The sequence below is a fragment of the Carassius carassius genome, chromosome 2, assembly GCF_963082965.1.
Source record: "Carassius carassius chromosome 2, fCarCar2.1, whole genome shotgun sequence".
Classification (NCBI taxonomy): domain Eukaryota; kingdom Metazoa; phylum Chordata; class Actinopteri; order Cypriniformes; family Cyprinidae; genus Carassius; species Carassius carassius.
The window spans coordinates 23,396,021-23,416,785 of NC_081756.1; the positions used below are offsets into that span (position 1 = coordinate 23,396,021).

Below are 20,765 nucleotides of genomic sequence, written 5' to 3' on the forward strand. Positions count from 1 at the left end.
TATAAAGTGTGTGATTTATTCTGTAACTGCATACAAAACAGAGAGACGGCAGGTGTTCAACTATGTGAATTCAGTCACTGTCACACACACTAGAGATGCATAGGTTTTTCAGTCTGAATTGAACATTTATATCTATGGCTATGGCATTTATACCTATTCATCAGGCACAAATAAGATGCATGAATACATCCAGTATCAAATTTACAACTTCAGATGGCAGAAGCCACAGAGCCATTTGGTCAACATCTAAGATGGATACATTTAAGAAGTACAAGTGATGAAAGAAAGCAAGTGATGAAAGTACACTTTGACTTGACGTTAACTGAATTTCAGTCATTGACATGTTTTTCCCAGCATATGTAAACATTCCTAGTTTTCATCTGTAGCATATTATGAAGCTAAGAAAGGCTCATCTCCAACATCCACAATCTCAACTCAAAGGCAATAGCAAATCAACACTTTTTGTTGATATTTGGCAGTTCTTTTTAAAATGAAAACAAACCAAATAAAAAACATCCCCAGCAGTGTATATTCAAGCAACAATAGGCATCCACCATTTTGTTGGTCCAAATGTTGACAGAATGGTTTCTAATAAGATACATGCTATTTTAAATGACTGAACACATTCTAGATATTTAAACGTCTGCTCATCTGTCACGATGGGTTTGTGTGGGTCACGTGTTCCCTCTGTGTGAGTCCGGCCGACCAGCTCAGTCATCCCAAATTAGTCTATATCCAACAGGATCAAGGCCACTATGACAGCAGCACACAGAAAGTCTGAGAGCAGTATTTTCCTTCACTGAACTCAGTTACCCGCTGGATCGCAAAGTTCAGCTTGTGTTTGTGTGAGATGCGTGAATTTATGTAGCTTTATCTCTGAAAGTTTCAGATCTCCAAACGCTACCAAAACAGTTCTTCAGACATGCTCTAAGGAAAGAAATCCAGTAGCAACAAAACATTCTTAAATAAAGGAAAAAAAAAAAAACAGATCACATATAGCCCCGGAGTCTGTGTGTGTGTGTGTGTGTGTGTGTGTGTGTGTGTGTGTGTGTGTATGAGGCTGGCAGCGGCAGAGGCTTCAATCTCAGCTCAGACCGATGCCCTGCTGTTTGCTGGAATCTGTGCACACAAAGAAGGTTTTGAGCTCTCCTTTGCCCTTCACATTGATCAGGCCACGACACTCACATGAATAGCCCAGCTTCTGCAGGACATCTGATGTCTCCTCTGTCACCTGCAGCACAAAACTTGTCATTTGTTTTTTTAAATGACTTGGCTACTTTGAAAAACCAAAACTGAGAAGAGAAACATCATCATAGTGGATTTAGAGAGCTGAAGTACTATACGAGAGATTCAGTGCATACCTGTATTTTACCCAGCTCTCCAGTGCTTTCCATCCGGCTGGCCACATTCACAGTGTTTCCCCAGATATCATACTGCGGTTTCCTGGCTCCAATCACCCCAGCAATCACCGGGCCATGGTTTATACCTGCACAAACAATCATACACAGATCATTAAACAAACTCTGCAAATATGACATATACATGATTTCTGCATACATACACACACACACATATATATATATATATATGTATATATGTATGTATGTGTGGTCTTAGGCCATTAATATTTTCACAAAAAAAGAGTAAAAAAAGAGTATAAGTAGGAAACATCTGTTTACATTTCCAAACAGTGACAACAGCCAGTGTATAAGCACTAATCATTTTTGGAAGATGAATGCACAATATTCATTTCTATTTGCACGTCATGAATGACCCAAGCTCAGGGCACATGCACAGATGTCTTGCGTTTTCTGCAATCCGTGCTGCTCTGAAAACACCAGATCATGAGCTTCTTGAATGTAAAACAACACAGTGCCGCGACTCACTCTAAAAGAGACAGCGGCAGTGCATATATTTATTTCAAAGAAATCACAGCCTTCACAACTTAAAAGCTTTCAGATGATGTATAAATCTCAAGACTGGTTGACACTTAAGGACACTTAAGACTGGTTGTGTTGTCCAGGGTAACAAATTTATATATATATATATATATAAAACAGATCTCTGCCACAGATGGGCAATATGTACTCAGACTCTTTAATGGAGCATTTATGAAGCATTTCACGCCAGTTCCTAAGTGCATCTGTTACCCTGAGCTGCTGAATATCTCTCTTATGAGCTGCCTCTGTTTTCAGTGAGATTTTCAGCTACATTTTTAACCCTTAATGCAGAAGTAGAAGTTGCAAAGTTTAAAAAGAAATATCTATGCAATACCTGGAGGTAAAATGTTTTTCATCCTGAGTCTGAATAAATGCAAGTATTAATTCTGACTCCAAGTAATAACTGAGTAATTAACAACAGTGTAGAATTGAGGTTTCTGTAATCATACTTACCGACACGAAGCTTGAACGAGTTGAAGGAGTGTCTGTTGATGCCGTCCAGCTTGCCGATCAGAGCGATGGCGAACTCCACCATGTTTCCTATCTGAGCATTCTGCCTCTCACGGTCCTGAGGGCACACACAACAGAGCTCAGTCAACCAGGGACACGTACATTATATAGCTTGAAGGACACTTTTGGAAAATGCTGGAATAAAATGAACTGCAAAGAAGAAACTTCTCTTTTAGTTGGTTTTTATATGTGCTGCCTCCTATTTTTATCAGCTTATTCATCAAGTGCTCCTCAGTCACAAGTGCTGGTCAGCCGTTTCATTTTTCATAACAATACAGTTAAGGTGAATTGAAATCTTAAAGCACAAATGTGTTATTAAAATTCATCAATTATTTCAGCATGTTCACTTCTCAGGAATGTTCACTTCTCGAGCAAATCTCATATGTAAATGATATTCAAGAAAAGAAATTCACTATAATTTCTGTTAAGTCAAGGACATGGGATTGTAAAAGTATCTAAAGTATTCAGATCGACATTTCTTACCCATTTTCCTTGATGGGAAAATGCTAAAGCAACACTGCTCAAAAACAGTTGCCCCGTGTATCATCAGCCTTAGCTTGATATCAGAAATGTATCAGTCCATGTTGTGTTAAATTGTCGTAGATCTTTTTCTATCAATCTTTTGAAATTCGCTGTCACTTAAGATTTAACATTTAATTTTCACATTTTGAGGTTTAAATATGCTGCAAATGGCTTGGTGCGATGCGGTGCGTATCCTGATGCTATACGTTTATTAATACAGAACTAACTTAATTAATCTTTTGATTAGAATTAGTAAGTAATCATACTTATCAACCACTTAACTGTTATTTACAAAAATGTTTAACACCCTGTCTGCACTCAGAAAATGAGGTGTGTAAAACATACTTTAAGTTTCAGTGTAATAGAAATAGATATTTTCTTCCATTTTGTGATTATTGGGGGGTAAAATGAAGGACAGGGACTAGGTTCTATCCATCGTTGTAAATTATGATGGAGGCAGATCTGAATGTGAGCTTGCAGGGGCAGGGTTTAAGTTGAATAAATGATAAATGATTTCCAGCATGCTTCACATGAGCATCAATGAATATTTACAATAAGATCAATAACATGCATTTAGAAAATTGAGGTGAAGTTTCATTTGAAACATTACATTTAATGTGTGAATTGATCAATTCAATTGAGCAATTCAGCTCAATTTCCGTTTTAGTCATCCTGACGCTAAGCCTCAGGATATGCAAATGCCGCCATGACTGACTGGCTTTCAATTAAGTAGCTACCAAATGTCAAAAGTATGATGGCAAAAGCTGACAATTTAAAGGGGTCATATGATGCGATTTCTATATTTCCATTTCTTTCACGAGTTCACACTTACAAATAATTAGCTGAGGTATGATATGCATATTTGGCGTGCTGTCCGGGGAAGGGCTCCGAGCTTGGGAATGGCCCGAACCTAGAGTACCCCCCCTTCCCCGTCTATTTATAAAGTGAACTCAAAGTGAGGAGATGGGGTGGAGGAGGGATGCTGATAAACCGTCAACGGATAGAGGTAAGTCAGCGATATTTATACTATGGGATTGATTACTTGATTATGGTCCACCTGTGTTGATTAGGCTAAGTATCTGACGCGCTCCTCCCGAATCTTGTTAATAAAACATCATTTCACGAGTTCACGCTTACATATAATTAGCTAAGGTATGGTATGCATGTTTGGTGTGCTGTCCGGGTCTCCAGAGCGGATAAATTTGGAATGCTGTTTTCACGTTGTAGTATGGACTGTGGAAACGGAGGCTTTTGGAAACGATGAAGCAGGTTTAGTCTTGTAAGACGTTGTACCGAAAGACATGATTATAGCAGTAACGTTAACCCCTTACCAGTCACCCCACATTTTTGGCATGGAGACAGAAATTACATACCCAAAATAAAAATGTTTCTGCTCATGATTCTTTCTGACTAGATACGTGATCAACATTTTACCACGAGCTGACACTTCGACGTTTACCGTTCAGGAATCGGAATCGGAATCGTTTTCCTGACATAAATTACTAAATAACTGTCACTGAAACGATGTTTTATCGAAACATTGGTCAAATATCGAAGCTAGAGTCTTTAGACTTTCAATTGATGCATGGTTTGTCCAGATCAAGTAAGAGAGTGATGTTTAACGTGCTGTGAAAGTGAAACGATAATAAAATGGGGCTGTTGACGATGCTTGCAAGTAAATGGGTTAATAGCAGATATGTGCTATTCGCTTCCAAGTGGTTTCTAAAGATATTTACTTGCCTGTTTTTCGTATTACGGTCCTAAAAAGGCAACAGAAATTTTACTCACACTTGCTGTCCTGTGTCAGAACATGAGGGCAGTTGCGTTTTAGATGAATTTTGAGTGATCACGCCAGTGAATGGTGAAATAGTCTTGGACATTTCAGTGTGGATGAAGACTCTGGAAATAATGCCTTGGCTTCCGACGGAACTACGTTTGTGTCTGTCTTCCAAATCTATGCGTACTCCACACTCCAGATCAGCAGGTGGTGGTAATGCACCTTTACGCTGGTTTGCCAAAATCGCCATAAAACACTAGTAAAAGAAGAAGAAGACGTAACTGCGTCATGACGTCATTTAACAAATTTTAGCCGCGAACCTGCTTTTAGCGTCTTCGCCTGAAAATGTATTGGTTTACGTCACGCGGTCTTCGCCGCTAGAGGAAGCGGCCTCAAACTTAGCCTCGGCCGGAAAAGCCGCGGTGAAAGGCTGAGCCGCGGCGGGAAGTGAGAGAGGCTTGCTGCGGTGAGAACTGGGGTGCAGCCCAGGCTGGTTGAATGCCTGCTGCTGCAATCCAGCGCTCGAGGAGAGCTCGGTCTTGGGCGGCACGATCGTAGTGTCGAGCGAGGCGAGCTCGGAGCTTGCACGGCCTATTGGCCACGACGTGTGGCTTGGCGAGGAGAGCAGCTGTCCCTATGACGCTTAATGGTGCTCAACGGCCGTGTTTGGCTGGGTAGGAATGATCGCGGGTCCGGCAAAAGCAGCAGATCTGATAAATCCCCAGTATAGCTCTCTTCGTTGGTAGGAAAATTGGGTCTGTGATAAGGTGACAGACGAAGCGAACCAGCATGCTGATAAACCGTCAACGGATAGAGGTAAGTCAGCGATATTGATTACTTGATTATGGTCCACCTGTGTTGATTAGGCTAAGTATCTGACGCGCTCCTCCATCTTGTTAATAAAACATCATTTAGTGTTATGTAGCTATTTTTGCATGTATACAATCTGCAAAGACACAAAGCTCAAAGTCTCCCACAAAAGGATTTTATGTCACGATATGGAAACATTTGCGAAATGCCATCCAAATGTTCATGCATGACCAAGAAAGAAGGCAGTAGTGTTGATGCAGCCATGTCAGGGAGACACAGCGTGTTTCTGTGCAAAAGCAAAAGCACTTTATTTGCTCTTCGGCAGTAGATGCAATGAGGAATGATTGGTTAAGATTTATTCACAACAGAACAGCACAATGTAAATGTTCGAATTTGTGCAACACATTTAATGGACAACAGTTTTGTGAACCTAGGAGAGTATGAGTATTTGAAAAATAATGTGTTTTTTGAACATTAAAACATGTCAACATATTCTGTTACACCAAATACACAAAATAATGATTACACCAAATACAGAAAATAATGATACTAAAATAGTATCATATGACCCCTTTAACACAAAATGAAATGGTTTCTAAACCTACAATTAGCATGAGAGAGCATCCTCCTACACTTTTTTCTTAAATATAATATACACAAGACATCCGAGAGGTAAAGACTTTAAGAATGCATTTATTGAGTCTTATGTCTTTGAATTCCCTTTGCTCTAGATGTTTGTGTAGGGGTATGGGGTAGTGCAGTACCTGGCTGCTCTGTTCTGGAGGTCCACTCAGTCCCGCAGCAGACATGTACGTGCTGCCGATGGTTTTAATCTTCTCCACACCACTGAACTTGGGCTTAGACAGCAACTGCAGGTAAAGAGAGGAGGGAAGGGCCAAGTGGATATCAGTGTTTCAGAGCAGCAGAAATCCATGCCATGATATTATCTCACATTAAATGACAGAGAGAGAATGAGAGGATAATAAGAACGGAAAGAAATAGAGGAACAGCAGCCATACCACAGTGAAACTCAGCACTATCAATATGTGAAGCCTGTATTTAGATCCCTCTGGGTGAAGCAAATTGCTGCCAGAACTGTTGGCCTAAACACTTGTGTGGTCAGTCAACACAGGGCTTTGTTGTGATGGTGATCACCAACAAGTCCTGGCCCTTTCCTTGCAGATTCCTCAATCCAAATGCAGCTCACATAAGTAAGCAGTTGAAGTGATATGACTGTCCATTTACACAACGGCTGCCTCGTTTCATCAAATTACCAAAGTGATAGCTGAGGTGAAGTCCTTAGAACTGAAAGCATTTTGGATGTTGGCAGAGCACTATTCATATTCAATGATTGATCCATCCATTCATTCATTCATTCATTCATTCAGGGAATGACAGGAGAAGAGTGGAAGAGTGGAATAAGGAAATCAGAGAAAAGCAGCACAAATGCATATGCTTTGAGACATGACATCACTCTGACCTCATCAAAGTCGGCGATGATCTCATTGAGGAGCCTCAAACACTCCAGTCCTTCTTTATTTATGTCACACTCAGTGTAGAACTCTTTGAAGTCTGGCACTGAGGCAAACATCACGCATACACAGTCATATGACTTATAGTACAGGTCCTGAAGAAGAGGATCAGAAACACACATGCAGCAAGAGCTCAATTCTTCTGTCTCGCAATCATTCACATGGTACAACAGACAAAAAACAACAACAAAATATGTTTTATGACAGGACATTCACAGACTAATGTAAATATACATGCAAAGGTATGAGGCATGATTGGTTCATGACATATGATGTTGGGTGTTTTGAGTAACAGAAAGAACATTTTCTCTAAATGCACTCAAAAATCAGAGAGGCACATGCCTAAATGTAATGAGAAATAGATTTATTCAGGAAGGACATTAAATTGATCAAAGGTGACAGTGAAGACTTAAAATGGTCCAAAAGAAAAAAAAAGAAAGATGTTCTTTTGAACGTTCTATTCAACGATTTGAATTGGGCACCAAATCTGCATATAAGAATGATTTCTGAAGGATTCTGTGACACTGAAGACTTCTTCCAAAAACATTGAAAAAAAAATCTTACAGACCAAAAGGGACCAGAAGTGTGTTAAATTAACATAAAATTATTTCTGGACAGTGAGAAAAAGGAAATAAGACAAAACCATTACACTTTTAGAATGCTGCAATAATACGCTAACAGTTCTTGTCATAAAGACAAGAAACCATTGTAAATAAAAATACTCATAAGTCACAATAATTATTTCAGGTCTATTTTCAGACCTAAGTTCTTAATTATGGTATGGTATAGGATAGACTGTGGTAGAAAATGATTGAGAGGTTACTATAAGATACAGAGTGGAATGCTCTGTATAGTGCACATTGTAATCTCACTCTAACTCACTCTCTCCATCTAGCCTATCTTCTGTGGTTTCATCCTCGCTTTCTGCACTCTCTCAGTTTTCAGCTCTGGACACGAACAGCGCTACGGACACTCTTTGCTCCACTTTAACATCTTGCTTGGACAACTTTTGCCCACTGTTGTCTAGACCAGCACGCACTGCCCCATCTTCCCACTGGCTGTCCGAGGTTCTCCGTGAACATCGCTCTAAACTCAGGGCTGCAGAGAGGAAATGGCAGAAATCAAGAAACTCTACCGACCTCTGTGTGTAACAGTTTCTCCTCTCTTCCTTCTCTGCAAATGTCTTCACGGCTAAAACATCCTACTACCACAACAAAATTAACAGCTGTTGTGACGCTCGGACACTCTTCAAGACTTTCTCTTCTCTTTTTAATCTTCCTCCACCACCTCCTTCATCGACTCTTACAGCGGACAACTTTGCAGTTTTCTTCACAAATAAGACAAGAACCATCAGTGACCAATTCTCCACACCGCAGACTGAGGACAACTTCACAATGACCGACGCACACTCTTTCTCCTCCTTCTCCCCACTCTCAGAGATGGACTAGGGGTGTGCACGGATAGTCGAAAATTCGAATATTCGTTCTGCTCTAATTATTCGATAAATAAAAATGATATTCGAATTTCGCAAAAAAAAAAAGTTCACAATAAAACCTAATTTGGTCACTTTCTTGTGATTCTCCACGGCATATTTGAAGGTGTATGCAAGCAAAAAATAATTAATGAATGAATAAGGGGCCATTCACATATCGCGCCTAATAACGCGTGGAAAAGGCTATGCGCGCCGCTTTCTCCTTCTTTCCAAAGCGCTCGGGCAGAAGCTCTCCTGAGGCTAAGCAACAATGACGCGCTCTCTCCATGAAGACGCGGAAATTTCAGCAAAGGATAAATGGATTTGCAGCACAAAAAAAATCGCTTTCAGTAGCTCTGCTACTAAATTTATTTCAAAATGGCAATCCATATACAGCTATGATCAGCAGTTCCTTCATCTTGGCTGAGCTTTCAATGTTGTTACGGGAAAGGATGAAGCTGAATGTTTAGTTCTTGTCACATGACCTGCGGTGTGCTTGCGGCATTCTGAAAGTTGAGATGTTTTTAACTCGATGCAGTGCGGACGCGCCTGGAAAAAACGGGACCGCGTCGCATCGCGTGCGCATCGCGACCGCGTCGCTTCCATTATGAGCGCGCATACCGCGCGCCTACATTGGAAATAACGAACTTGAGCGCGCAAAAGACGCGATATGTGAACGCCCCCTAAGAACTGCGGTCTTCTACTTCAAATATGCCGTGGAGAATCACAGAAAGTGACCGAATTCAAGAACATTATTGTTGCGGCATCTCTCAAGCAACGAATAAACACCGCTAACTTAGAGAATGCAGTGAAAACTCCTCTACTCGCGTCTGCCCTAGACCCTCGGCACAAACATCTCAGGTTTCTCGATGAAAACATGAGAGAAGTAAGAAAAAAAAAAACTTTGAACATTATCAGAACATTTTCCTTGATGCGAGTGGTGCGGATGCAGCCGCTACGATGAAGAAGATGCAATGCCCACTCGTCGGAAAAGGCTGAGCCAGTTCTCCAGCGATGATTACAGAGAGTCCAGCCGAGACGAGTGGGAACAGTTCTTGCTGGAGCCATGTATTCCTCCAGATGAGGATCCCATTCAGTGGTGAAACCAAAACACGAAGCGCTTCACAAAACTTATTCGCTCAGTACACCGTTATTTGTGAGTCCCGCCAACGTCTGTGTCGTCAGAGCGTGTTTTCTCCGCGGTCGGCCTTATTCTTAACAGACTAAGGAGCCGACTTTCCCCCGATCATGTTTACATGCCCGTGTTTCTTAACAAGAACATTTGAAACAATAGAAAAAAAAGCAAAAAAGATTTGCTGACAGTTTAAGAGTTAAGTGTACGCTACATTCTGTACAATAGCCTAATTGCTGCAGGCTGCTTTACGTTTTTTCTTTGTTCACTTTTTTTTTTTGCTTTTAATCTGTACTTTTGTTTGTTTGCACGCATTGTTAAAGGTTTTCAGCTACAAAACACGATGTGTAATGTTCAAGCTTATTGTGTGTAAGCTTGTTCAAAATGACGAAAACAAATGTTGCTGAAAAATAACGTCTGACTCATTAAACTTAATTTAAATAAACTAATATTCGAATATTCGTTTTTTGTGAGCTCAAATATTCGAATGTGATATTTGTGGAAAATGCCCATCCCTAAGATGGACGTTTCCAAACTTCTCCTGTCCAATCATCCTACTACTTGTCTACTTGATCCGATCCCCACTCACCTCCTTCAAGCGATCTCTTCTTCAGTCATACCTTCGCTTACTCACGTTATCAACTCCTCTCTTCACTCTGGAACATTTCCCTCAGTATTCAAGCAGGCTTGGGTAAGCCCACTGCTCAAGAAACCATCTCTAAATCCAGCGCTTCTTGAAAACTACAGACCAGTATCCCTTCTTCCATTCATTGCAAAGACACTTGAGCGAGCTGTGTTCAACCAGCTTTCTATGTTCCTTGTACAGAACAACCTCCTGGACTGCAACCAATCTGGCTTCAAAAGTGGCCACTCAACTGAGACTGCCCTGCTCTCGGTTACTGAAGCCCTGCGACTAGCAAGAGCAGCTTCAAAATTGTCAGTACTCATCTTACTGGACCTGTCTGCTGCTTTTGACACGGTTAATCACCAGATTCTCCTGTCCACCCTCAGAAAGATGGGCATCTCTGGAACCGCACTCCTGTGGGTTAAGTCCTACCTCTCTGACAGATCCTTCAGTGTGTCTTGGAGGGGTGATGTTTCTAAGTCACAACACCTTGCTACTGGGGTTCCTGAAGGCTCAGTACTTGGACCACTTCTCTTCTCCATCTACATGATGTCATTAGGATCTGTCATTCAGAAGCATGGCTTTTCTTATCACTGCTACGCTGATGACATCCAACTCTACTTCTCATTCCAACCAGATGACCCGACGGTAGCTGCACACATTTCAGCCTGTCTGAGTGACATTTCTAGCTGGATGAATGACCATCACCTTCAGCTTAACCTTACGAAGACAGAACTCCTGGTGATTCCAGCTAACCCATTGCTTCATCACAACTTCTCTATACAGCTGGATTCGTCAACCATTACTCCTTCGAGGACAGCCAGAAACCTAGGAGTTGTGATGGATCATCAGTTAAGCTTCACAGACCACATTAGTACAACGACCCGGTCCTGCAGATTTGCCTTATACAACATTAGGAAGATTAAGACCCTTCCTGTCATAGCAAGCCACCCAATGGACCTTTTCCTGGACTGTGCCCGGCTGGTGGAATGACCTTCCAATCTCAATTCGTATGAGTCTTTACTCATTTTCAAGAAACATCTAAAGACTCATTTTTTTCACCAGCACTTAACCAACTAATACTAGCACTTTTCCTTCTTTTCATTTATTAAAAAAAATAAATAAATAAATAAAAAAACCTGGCTATGCATTCTGTACTAGACTAACTGAGACTTGTCATGGCACTTGTATACTGTTGTTGTTCTCTTGTTGACCTGACTGCTTCTATTGTTCTCATTTGTAAGTCACTTTGGATAAAAGCGTCTGCTAAATGATTAAATGTAAATGATCTTAGAGTATGATATTGGAATGGTATGGTGGAGTATCGCATGATATTATCTTGTGTGGTATATGGAAGTGTTTCCCAACCTTTTTTATCTTAAGTTCTGCCACAGCCCAATCTATAAGGCTCTTACAAACATTCATCTTTCACACATTATTTTGTTTCCTTAAAAAGATCTGCAAAACCATTCAATTATTCAACATTAGTAATTTTGAATTGAATTAACATTTTTTTTCTGTTTTAAATATTCAACAAAGCTAAGTCAAAATCTTTCCAAGTGCCCTTTGGAACCGGCTTCGGAACCCCTGATTGGGAATCACTGGTATATGTCTGGTTTTGTATGTGAGACATGAGGGGGTGATATACAGGCTCATCCCACCCATTCGAAGCCGGTTCCTACCTTGTATTTCCTGTTTAGTAAAGAGATAGTGGACAGCAGCCCCACCTCATTCTTTTGGTTCTCGCCCACGAAGAGAGCGGCCACGTGCGCAGGGAGAACATTCTCCAAAAGAAGACGGTTCAGGTTTTCGCACAGCTCAACTTCTTCCCTATCGGCCATGTTCTTGTTCTTCAACAGGAAGTCCTGACGACAGCAGTACTCATTCTGAGAGGAAGAGCGAGAGAGGACAGAGCAAGGATGGGCGTAACTCTCTGCCCTGCCAGTATGGCGTGTTTGAGTTGTGTGTGGTATGAGTTGTGTACCTGGCGGGATATGAGCAGCATGGTAAAGAGGAAGAGTGTGATGTAGATGCAGCTCATGAGTTGTGGGTCCTTCATAAGTCCATCTTTGAACCGCATCGATCCGCTCTCCTCACTACAAAAGACAAACACTGGACATGATTATACTAGAGATGCTCCAATGGTAAAATACTGGCCAATACTGATAATTATTGCCATGTTAGGACTGACAAATTGCCAGTATTAAAAGTTTATTTTATCTAAATAAATGTAAAATAAAACACTATTAATCAATTGTTTTAAAAGTCCTGTATGAATTTTTTTTTTAAAATGTGCTGAAGATCGCCATCAGTGTTATTTAGCAATGTTAACAGTGTTATTAACTTTGAGTGTGAAAAGATGCGAAAGCTAATATAAATGGAGGGGAAGGGAAAATGGGGGATATAAGCATCTACAATTTAATAAAAAATGATTTGACATTTAAATGCATGTGTGTTTGTTAGAGTGTACCAGCTGTGGTTGGAGCGGAGCAGGTAGCCGTAGCTAATGAAGAGATTTTCCTGAGAGTAGAAGATGATGATGTAGGAAATGCTAGAGACGATGAGGAGGAAGGCCATTTTCAGCTCCAAACTCACCCTCAAAAACACGCCACAGGCGATCAATGCCAATATACAATTATATACTGAGTACTGGAAAGACAAAATCATACAAAAACAAACAAACAAATATTTGTACAGTAACATCCTCATTCACAAAAATTATACAAAAATAATAATAATAATAATGCAAATTATTTGTTAGGGTTACAATCTGGATTTAGAGTATTCATGATAAGCTACATCTAAAATCAACAGAAGTTTAGAGAATGTCTCCATGTAGCTATCCGAGTAATAGTGTGTGTGTGTGTGTGTGTGTGTGTGCTTGCTACTCACAGGCAAATATCGAAGGTCAGTTTCAAAAGATGGATCAGGAACGGTGCTGTTATTTTCACATAAATTCCCTGAGGTTTTAAAATACTGTGGAGTGAAAAAGTTAGATGAGCAACAATGTTTAGAAGTGGACCTACTTTTGTAGTGCTTAAAAAAACAAACAAAAAAACAAACATACACCAACAATACTGTCTAATTATTAAAAAAGCATTACAAAGTTGAACATGGCGATGATGACTATGACTGCAGTGGCCACGGTTGCCAATGGGAGGCGCAGAAAAGGTTTCTTAACCACTGTTTCTGAAAGCGCCGAGAGCCACGTACATGACTTTAACTTCTCCGGAAACATCCTCTGAGAAATAAAAAGGGAAAAAAAGGAAAAAAAACAGCTGTTTAAAAAAGACAGAACTGGATTTGATGGAAGTAACGGAAGTCAGAATGTGTTGGAAGATGCTACGGTGTATTTATATGGGGCAGAGAGGAGACTGGGAGGAACACTGTATGCATGGGCGACTCACGTGTCATGGTGTGTTTATGTTTATGTTTGTTACACTGTAGCAAAATGTCAGTCTGTTTTTAGTTATTTCACATTCACACATAAGTGGACACAGCATATGACAATCTCCATGCTGCAGCATTTTTAAAACCATGGGGTAGACCTTTACTGTGCTAGACACACAAACATAACTCAGAACCCATCAGACCAAGTGCATGTCTGTGCTAAGGCAAAGGAAGGCAGTGGCAGTCTAACCTGTATATGACTTGCAAAACAGATGCACAGAATCAAAAGCAGAACACACGCCAACACCGCAAATGCCAGCCCCAGCTTTTTACGCCTTAGAGAGAGAGAGAGAGAGACAAAGAAAGAGTCATACTCTGTCAGGGCAAATGGTTGTAACATATGAAGACACGTTCAGCACCAAAGTGTTAAATTGAGTCTGTGTTGTTTAGCTTGTATTCATGACACTTACTGATTTGTAACAAGCATTTGGATGATGAAGATGCATAAAAAGATGACAGTGGCACAACCAATGTAGTATTTAAAGCTTGGCATCTCTATAGTCCTGTACTGAGAGAACCACACACAGATATTTTAATACTTATTTATTTGTGTTATTTGTTATTTTCAAAAAATACACAGTCTATGAAACCGAAATGAAGTTTTAGGACATTTAAGTTAAGCCCATAGTGAAATAGCTACCTGCTTTTCCAGATCTCTTTTAGTAAACCACAGTGTGAGGCCAGAGTTTTCTTCAGACTTCATCCACTGCCTGCACACACACACACACACACACACACAAAACCCTCTTCACTCGTTTTCATGCATATACTAACTGTACAACTTTAACCAGACTGGACTTAATTCAGTCCAAAAAGATTTTATGTGCTTGTTCAAGACTAACTTGCTGGAGCTCAAATCATTGATGGTGGTGGTCATCTTGTCGTAAAGATCTTCATCAAATTTAGTCTTCTGTGATTTATTCCTACAAAAACAGCATACACAGATCATAGAGACAGTAACACACTTTGCAACCATGAAGTAACACACACACACACACACACACACACACACACACACACACACACACACACACACACACACACACAATGCACGTCTATATGTGCATGAGCACTGTTGGACAGGAAAAATGTTCATAGCTGTTGTCATGCTGTTATTGAGTTATATTTGACTGCAGACAGTTCAGGGGAAGCTCAGGTGAATATGTGTGAAGTCTGTGAAGATTGCAAGTGTCCCCTTGCAATATGCCTCAACACAGCTCAGGAAAGAAAATTATGTTTCCTTTCTCTCTCTCTTTGCAAGCAGAAAACACACACACTTTTCTAAGCCCAAAGTGCACTATAATCTGGAAACACACCACAGGTGTACTGCGGGAGTGCAGCTATGGTCTTGCTAACCGTATGACTAGTTAGCAGTGGCTCACTGAGCGTTTGCATTGTTAGTGTTGATACTACAGGCCCCATAGAGCTGGCTCCACTCACTTATATGTGCTCAAGGGAGGGACAGGTAAAGAGAAGGACTCCTCAAGAGACTCATCAAAGCTGTCAGAGAGCAACAGTGAGAAAGATAACTTCAACATCGCTGCTTCATTCAGCAAGACCGGGCAATAGACACACACAAAACAGACACACAGATGACACAAACACAACTCACCTCTCTGCAATTTTGTTATGTACTGATCTAAGAGGGATGTCCTAAAGAGAGAGACAAACTTAGAGAGTTGCTTTCATCATCAACACATGATCTGCATACAAATATTAATTTTTGACCAAAAAACACCTTGAGTAGTCCAAATAATTATGTGTTCTGGCTCCATTTGATAATTTTTTTTATAAATTAAAACTGGCATTTTGCACTGTTCAATCCATCACACAAAAGTCATTTATGGTTTGATGAGACTTGCAAAAAAAAAAAAATGAAGTATGGAAAAGATTCTCCTTTTATGTTCAACAAAAATAACAGCACACAGGTTTGGAACATCATAACTTCGAGTAAATATAATAATGAAGATATTAACCCTATGACAGCATTATTTAAACACTGTCACCACTTTAGAAGCATTGGTACTCTATCTACTGTATGTCTGTCAAAGACCTGATGAATAAATTACGGTACTTCAAATGCAAAAAAAACAAAAGCACACAAAGGTTGTTATGATGAAACAATATAATGGTTGAATATAATGGTATTCTTTCTGCTGATGCAAACATATGTTGGCGGCATGTAATTAGTAATAAATGGGCAAAATAACTATAAAACGAAAGAAAATCCCTTTACAAAATATATCAACTGTCATTTTGTTCAACAATTTTTCTCATTTTAAAACTTCACCGTTTAATTTTTAACGAGATCTTGCATTTTTTCACTGTATGCAACCCGTTTTACTTTTTAATGTTGGTAATTTGCCTAAAAGGAGCATTATCACACACAGTTTGACGGTCAAAATAGATGGCATCATCGAGGCTTATCAGCACAGTGATTTGATTGGCTATTATTTGGGCTGTCTGTCATTTGTCTGTCATGAGGTCAATTCTCATTGTTGAGCATTCACTCCTTTAACATGTGTTTCTGACCTTGCAGCGACCCTTCCCATTGACCATAGCATCTGTGCTGAATTCCTCTCGGCTCTGCAGATGGGCAAAAGGTTTAACAGCCCCCCATGACTCCAGGAAGCGTGTCATACGCACAGATGCTCGCATCTTCAAACCATCACTCACACGAGGCTTAGTGACACTGGGAGCCATCAGTGATGAGTCTTTTGACTAAACATGAACACCACATCAACATGTTGAGATTCACACACACTTACATATATGTGAAAGGCACACACTACTAATATATGTTTTAAAGTTCCTACCCTCGGGTCTATGACCAGGAATGTCTTGACGTTAAGCTCTTTAAGGTAGGAGTCTCTCAGATGACCATTCCCCTCCTCCACCTCATAGGCTTTGTTCAAGTGCTTCAGAGTTGCCTCTGTGATGTGAACGCGGCTAATGGAGGAAACACAAATGTAGCATCTTATGGAGAAGACATGACATTAATGATACTGTATGCAGCTTAAAAAGTTCTTGTTTGATAAGCGATTTTATTGTTCATACCCTGGTAATCCACCTGACTCCATATGATTGGCTAAGGTGACATCATGTGACCACACATCAAACTGCCATTTCTGTAAGCCAATCACACCACAGAGGACATTTCCTGAGTGCACACCTACACGCATGTTTATATCCACACCTGTCGCCTCACGCACCTGCCTGCAAATGATGATTAGAAAAATATTCAGTTATCTGCCACATACACACACAAGGAACATTGGCCAGTGCTAGGAAAAACACAATAAGGAGAAATGCTGTGCTAATAATGATTACAGACTTACATGATGGCTTCACACATGTCCAGGCCCATTTTAACACAGTTTTTGGCATGATTTGGCAGGGAAACAGGGAGGCCAGACACACAGTAATAACAGTCACCAAGAATTTTTATCCGCATACACTCATTCTCCTACAGGGGAACACACACAAGCAGATACTAGTCATCTTCAGGGACATCTAATATGTTAAATTCAGAGCACAAGTATCTAATTTACTAAATCATCAATGGTTTTTTTGTTTAGGAGCCAAACTGACTGATAATAAGATTGGATTTAATACATTTAATAACATAATAATAATTAAATTACATCCAGTGCCATTGAAAAAGTTCGGGGTCAGTTTAAAATAGCTTTATTCAGCAAGGATACACTGAACTGATCCAAAGTTAGAGTGAAGACCATTATAACTTTACAAAAGAATTCTATTTGAAATAAATGCTCTTATTTTTAGATGCTCATGTTTCCACAAACATAAGCAGCACATTGAGCAGCACAACTGTTTTCATCATTGATAATAAAATGTTTCTTGAGCACCATACGGCATATTATTTCTGAAGGGTCATGTGACACTGAAGACTGGAATAATGGCTGTTGAAAATTCAGCTTTGCCATCATATGAATAAATCATATTTTAAAACATATTAATGGAAATAAGTTCTTTTAAATTGTAATATTATTTGTCACTATTACTTTTTTTTTTACAGTATTTTTTGTGCATAAGAGCATAATTATATTGTATTATAAACATTTAGTCCTATATAGTTATACTTACTTTTGCAATCTGGTCAAATTTCCCAAAAAGTTCATTCAGCATGATCACAAGCTCCTTAGGAGAACAGTCACTGGCCAGACGGGTGAAACCCACTATATCAGCATACAGGATGCTAGCAGAAAGCAGACAAAAAGAGACACTCTGGAACTGTAATTCTGGAACTGAAACAAAGGGGAAAAACATGCTTGCTAGTTTGAAGAGGAGGCATTTAGAAGTTGATATGATTGTGCTGAGTATTTTTTAATGAGGAGAACAGAAGCAGCTCAGTGTCAGCTGCCTGAACGCCCAGAAAAGTATAAAAACTTCATAAACACGGCTCATGGAAATTAACCTTGAAGACCAAGCTGTTCTCACTGCGGACTACAGGACCAAACACACACACATACACACAATCCATGTCATCACACTCCTAATGAACCAGTTCAAAAAGAGAGCAGACCCCATGAATTTCGGCAGGTGACCAGCTACCTCTATTGTTTGCTCACATACACAGGTGAGTGAATCTGTGTTCTATCTGAGCATCTGTAATGAGAGACAAACAAGCCGTCTATCTAAATATAAACAGCTGCCTGAGAACCAAGCATTGTGGGCATGGGACAAAGAATAATAATAGATGCGCCCCATCCCCCATATTCACTCTTGGGGTTGATGGGAAACTAATCAAATGAGTGGCCTCATGATGAGCACTCTGAGAATCAGGGCTAACAGACTGACCATTAATTCCCTGTCATGACCTGATTAATGAGGAAGGGCCAAATTAGAGCATGGAAACGTGGAACAACACACAAACAACTAGATATGAATGAGGGTGTATATGTGTGTGTGAGCACATAATGTGTTACCTGACGTTCTCATGTCTCTTCACGTAAAGACTGTGGAAGTTGTTGTCACAAACCATACGCTGCTGTTCCTCTTTATCTTTACACTTACAGCGCTCCATTATGGCCAACTTCATCTTCATGGATATGTACACAGGAAGCACTGACTGTAAGAGGTTTTCCTACAGCACATTGAACACATACACACATTAAGATAATACCCGTGAAATCATACATCCAGTTTGCTGTTAAAGTCTGTCTTGGAAATTAAACATATTCTTTTCTTTAAATTAAATACAATTTTTGTCTAATCTTGGGTGTCCTATTCTTTATCAGTTTCAAGTGTTGTTTGACTGTAACATCTTAAGTGTCAACAGAGATCTGGGGATCTGGAGTAAGAGAGGGTAATGGGAAACAGATCATACGGTTTCATTCAGAAGAAGGTCATTTCACTGTGTCTTGTAAGGATACTATTGTCCCGTGTGTATAAATGTTTGTTTTAAGGATTCACCATTGTTTCTGAGATTTATTATTCTGAACATATGCCGTCAGGGAGGTTAACAGCCAGTCATTAAACTGCTTCTCACTGTTTTCCTTACAAGATGTCACTTCCTTGACAACACTCATAACAAACCAAGAAACAAAAACAAGCTTAAAAAGGATACAAGTAGTTAAGCCTATTTCAGTAGAAACCTCCTTGATTCACTTTTCAATGTCTAATTTAACGGTAATCGTACAATATGCATGGTGCAAATTTTAATTAGTGCATAGTGCATATTTTACATGAGTAGCGATTTTTATAACCACGTGAATCCTGTATGTTCAGCTCACTTATGCGCTTTTAATATTTTTGCAATAATTAGTTCATCCAAAAGGTGACAACACTGGCCCTGGACATTGTTTCACAGTTGAAAAAGAAACATGAGACAGAAAAACCAACATGACAACAACTATACGTTAACGAACCACTCTATTTTAAATAAGTATAAAGAAATCAGTCATGACTTCTGGAGAGAAATAGCGCAGACACTGAACGAACTTTCTAGTGCTACTGTATCTATTTCTAGTCTGTTCTAGTCTAGTTCTGTATGTGCTGTCTGTGACCAACTGTGTTCGTGTACACTCTCAAATGGAGGATACTTTAAAAAACCCATGTTTGTACAATAACAAATTTGAAGTCACAAAAATTCTATAAAATTTGATACTCTTGCATTACAGACATAAGCATGTATATTTACACAGAGCATTATTTGCATTTGTTTCTCCTATATGTTTGCTTTGGCTGTGTCTGTGATTTGCTGGAGTGAAGCTGTATGAGCACCTGCTGTCTCTTCTCAGTCTCCAGTATCATGCGAATGCGAAGGCAGCGAAGAGTATCCTGAAATGTCTGCCTCAGAGCTTTCTCCATCAGAACTTTATGAAATGCACCAACCACATTTCCACAAAGAAACACCATAGCATTTGACAGCAACTAAAGAGAGAGAGGGAAACTGACTTTTAACATTGAGATGTTACATCCTTTTCAGCATCTTTTCATATAGGTTTGCTGAAGCTGTAAACCTGCTTTTCTTTCAACCAATCAGGAACAGGATTTTTTTGAGTTTTGAGGTGTAACTTAACCACTGTGACCGAAAGAACAATGATGTGAGAAAGAGAGGAGATGATACTCAGGGCTACAGCATAGCTCATCTGGAATGGCAGCATTGTGTAGACTATAATGATGATGAAGAGAAAGAAGGGCACCTGGAGAGAATAAGATGAAGGGTGCAACATTAACATTTATTAAGACTGACCAGTATCAATTACCAGTTACTGCCAATATTGAATGTTTCAATGCATGACAGAGAACACATAAGAATGCTCCTTTTTTAAAGGGCACCTATTATGCCCCTTTTTGCAACAAGTAATATAATTCTCATATGTCCCCAGAATGTGTCTGTGAAGTTTCAGCTTCAAATAGCCCACATATCTTTTATAATATCATTTTGAAAATGTCAATTTTAATTGGAAGCAGAAACACTGTTTTAATGCATGTATCTTTAAATGCAAATGAGATGCTGCTCCCCGCCCA

At 39.8% G+C, this 20,765-nt stretch overlaps 1 protein-coding gene across 4 annotated transcripts in view; it reads right to left on the reverse strand.

Annotated features, from left to right (window-relative positions):
• Positions 1-694: 694 nt before the first annotated feature.
• LOC132106705 (adenylate cyclase type 2-like) overlaps positions 695-20,765 on the reverse strand; it is a 47,917-nt gene continuing 27,846 nt past the window's right edge. For 3 of the 4 annotated variants that reach the window (XM_059512641.1, XM_059512652.1, XM_059512668.1), the window contains 24 exons: positions 20,255-20,437; positions 20,016-20,165; positions 18,719-18,876; positions 17,877-17,988; positions 17,108-17,235; positions 16,827-16,985; positions 16,586-16,718; positions 16,302-16,490; positions 15,382-15,422; positions 15,210-15,269; positions 14,612-14,692; positions 14,410-14,479; positions 14,180-14,277; positions 13,960-14,044; positions 13,423-13,560; positions 13,212-13,295; positions 12,790-12,968; positions 12,304-12,415; positions 12,047-12,205; positions 7,040-7,186; positions 6,324-6,428; positions 2,394-2,508; positions 1,362-1,486; positions 695-1,231 (listed from right to left, as the gene is read on the reverse strand). In XM_059512641.1, coding sequence (XP_059368624.1) covers positions 1,085-1,231; positions 1,362-1,486; positions 2,394-2,508; positions 6,324-6,428; positions 7,040-7,186; positions 12,047-12,205; positions 12,304-12,415; positions 12,790-12,968; positions 13,212-13,295; positions 13,423-13,560; positions 13,960-14,044; positions 14,180-14,277; positions 14,410-14,479; positions 14,612-14,692; positions 15,210-15,269; positions 15,382-15,422; positions 16,302-16,490; positions 16,586-16,718; positions 16,827-16,985; positions 17,108-17,235; positions 17,877-17,988; positions 18,719-18,876; positions 20,016-20,165; positions 20,255-20,437 — 2,958 coding nt within the window. In that variant the 3' untranslated portion in view covers positions 695-1,084. The remainder of the gene's footprint in view (positions 1,232-1,361; positions 1,487-2,393; positions 2,509-6,323; positions 6,429-7,039; positions 7,187-12,046; positions 12,206-12,303; positions 12,416-12,789; positions 12,969-13,211; positions 13,296-13,422; positions 13,561-13,959; positions 14,045-14,179; positions 14,278-14,409; positions 14,480-14,611; positions 14,693-15,209; positions 15,270-15,381; positions 15,423-16,301; positions 16,491-16,585; positions 16,719-16,826; positions 16,986-17,107; positions 17,236-17,876; positions 17,989-18,718; positions 18,877-20,015; positions 20,166-20,254; positions 20,438-20,765) is intronic. The other variant, XM_059512661.1, reaches the window with a different exon arrangement.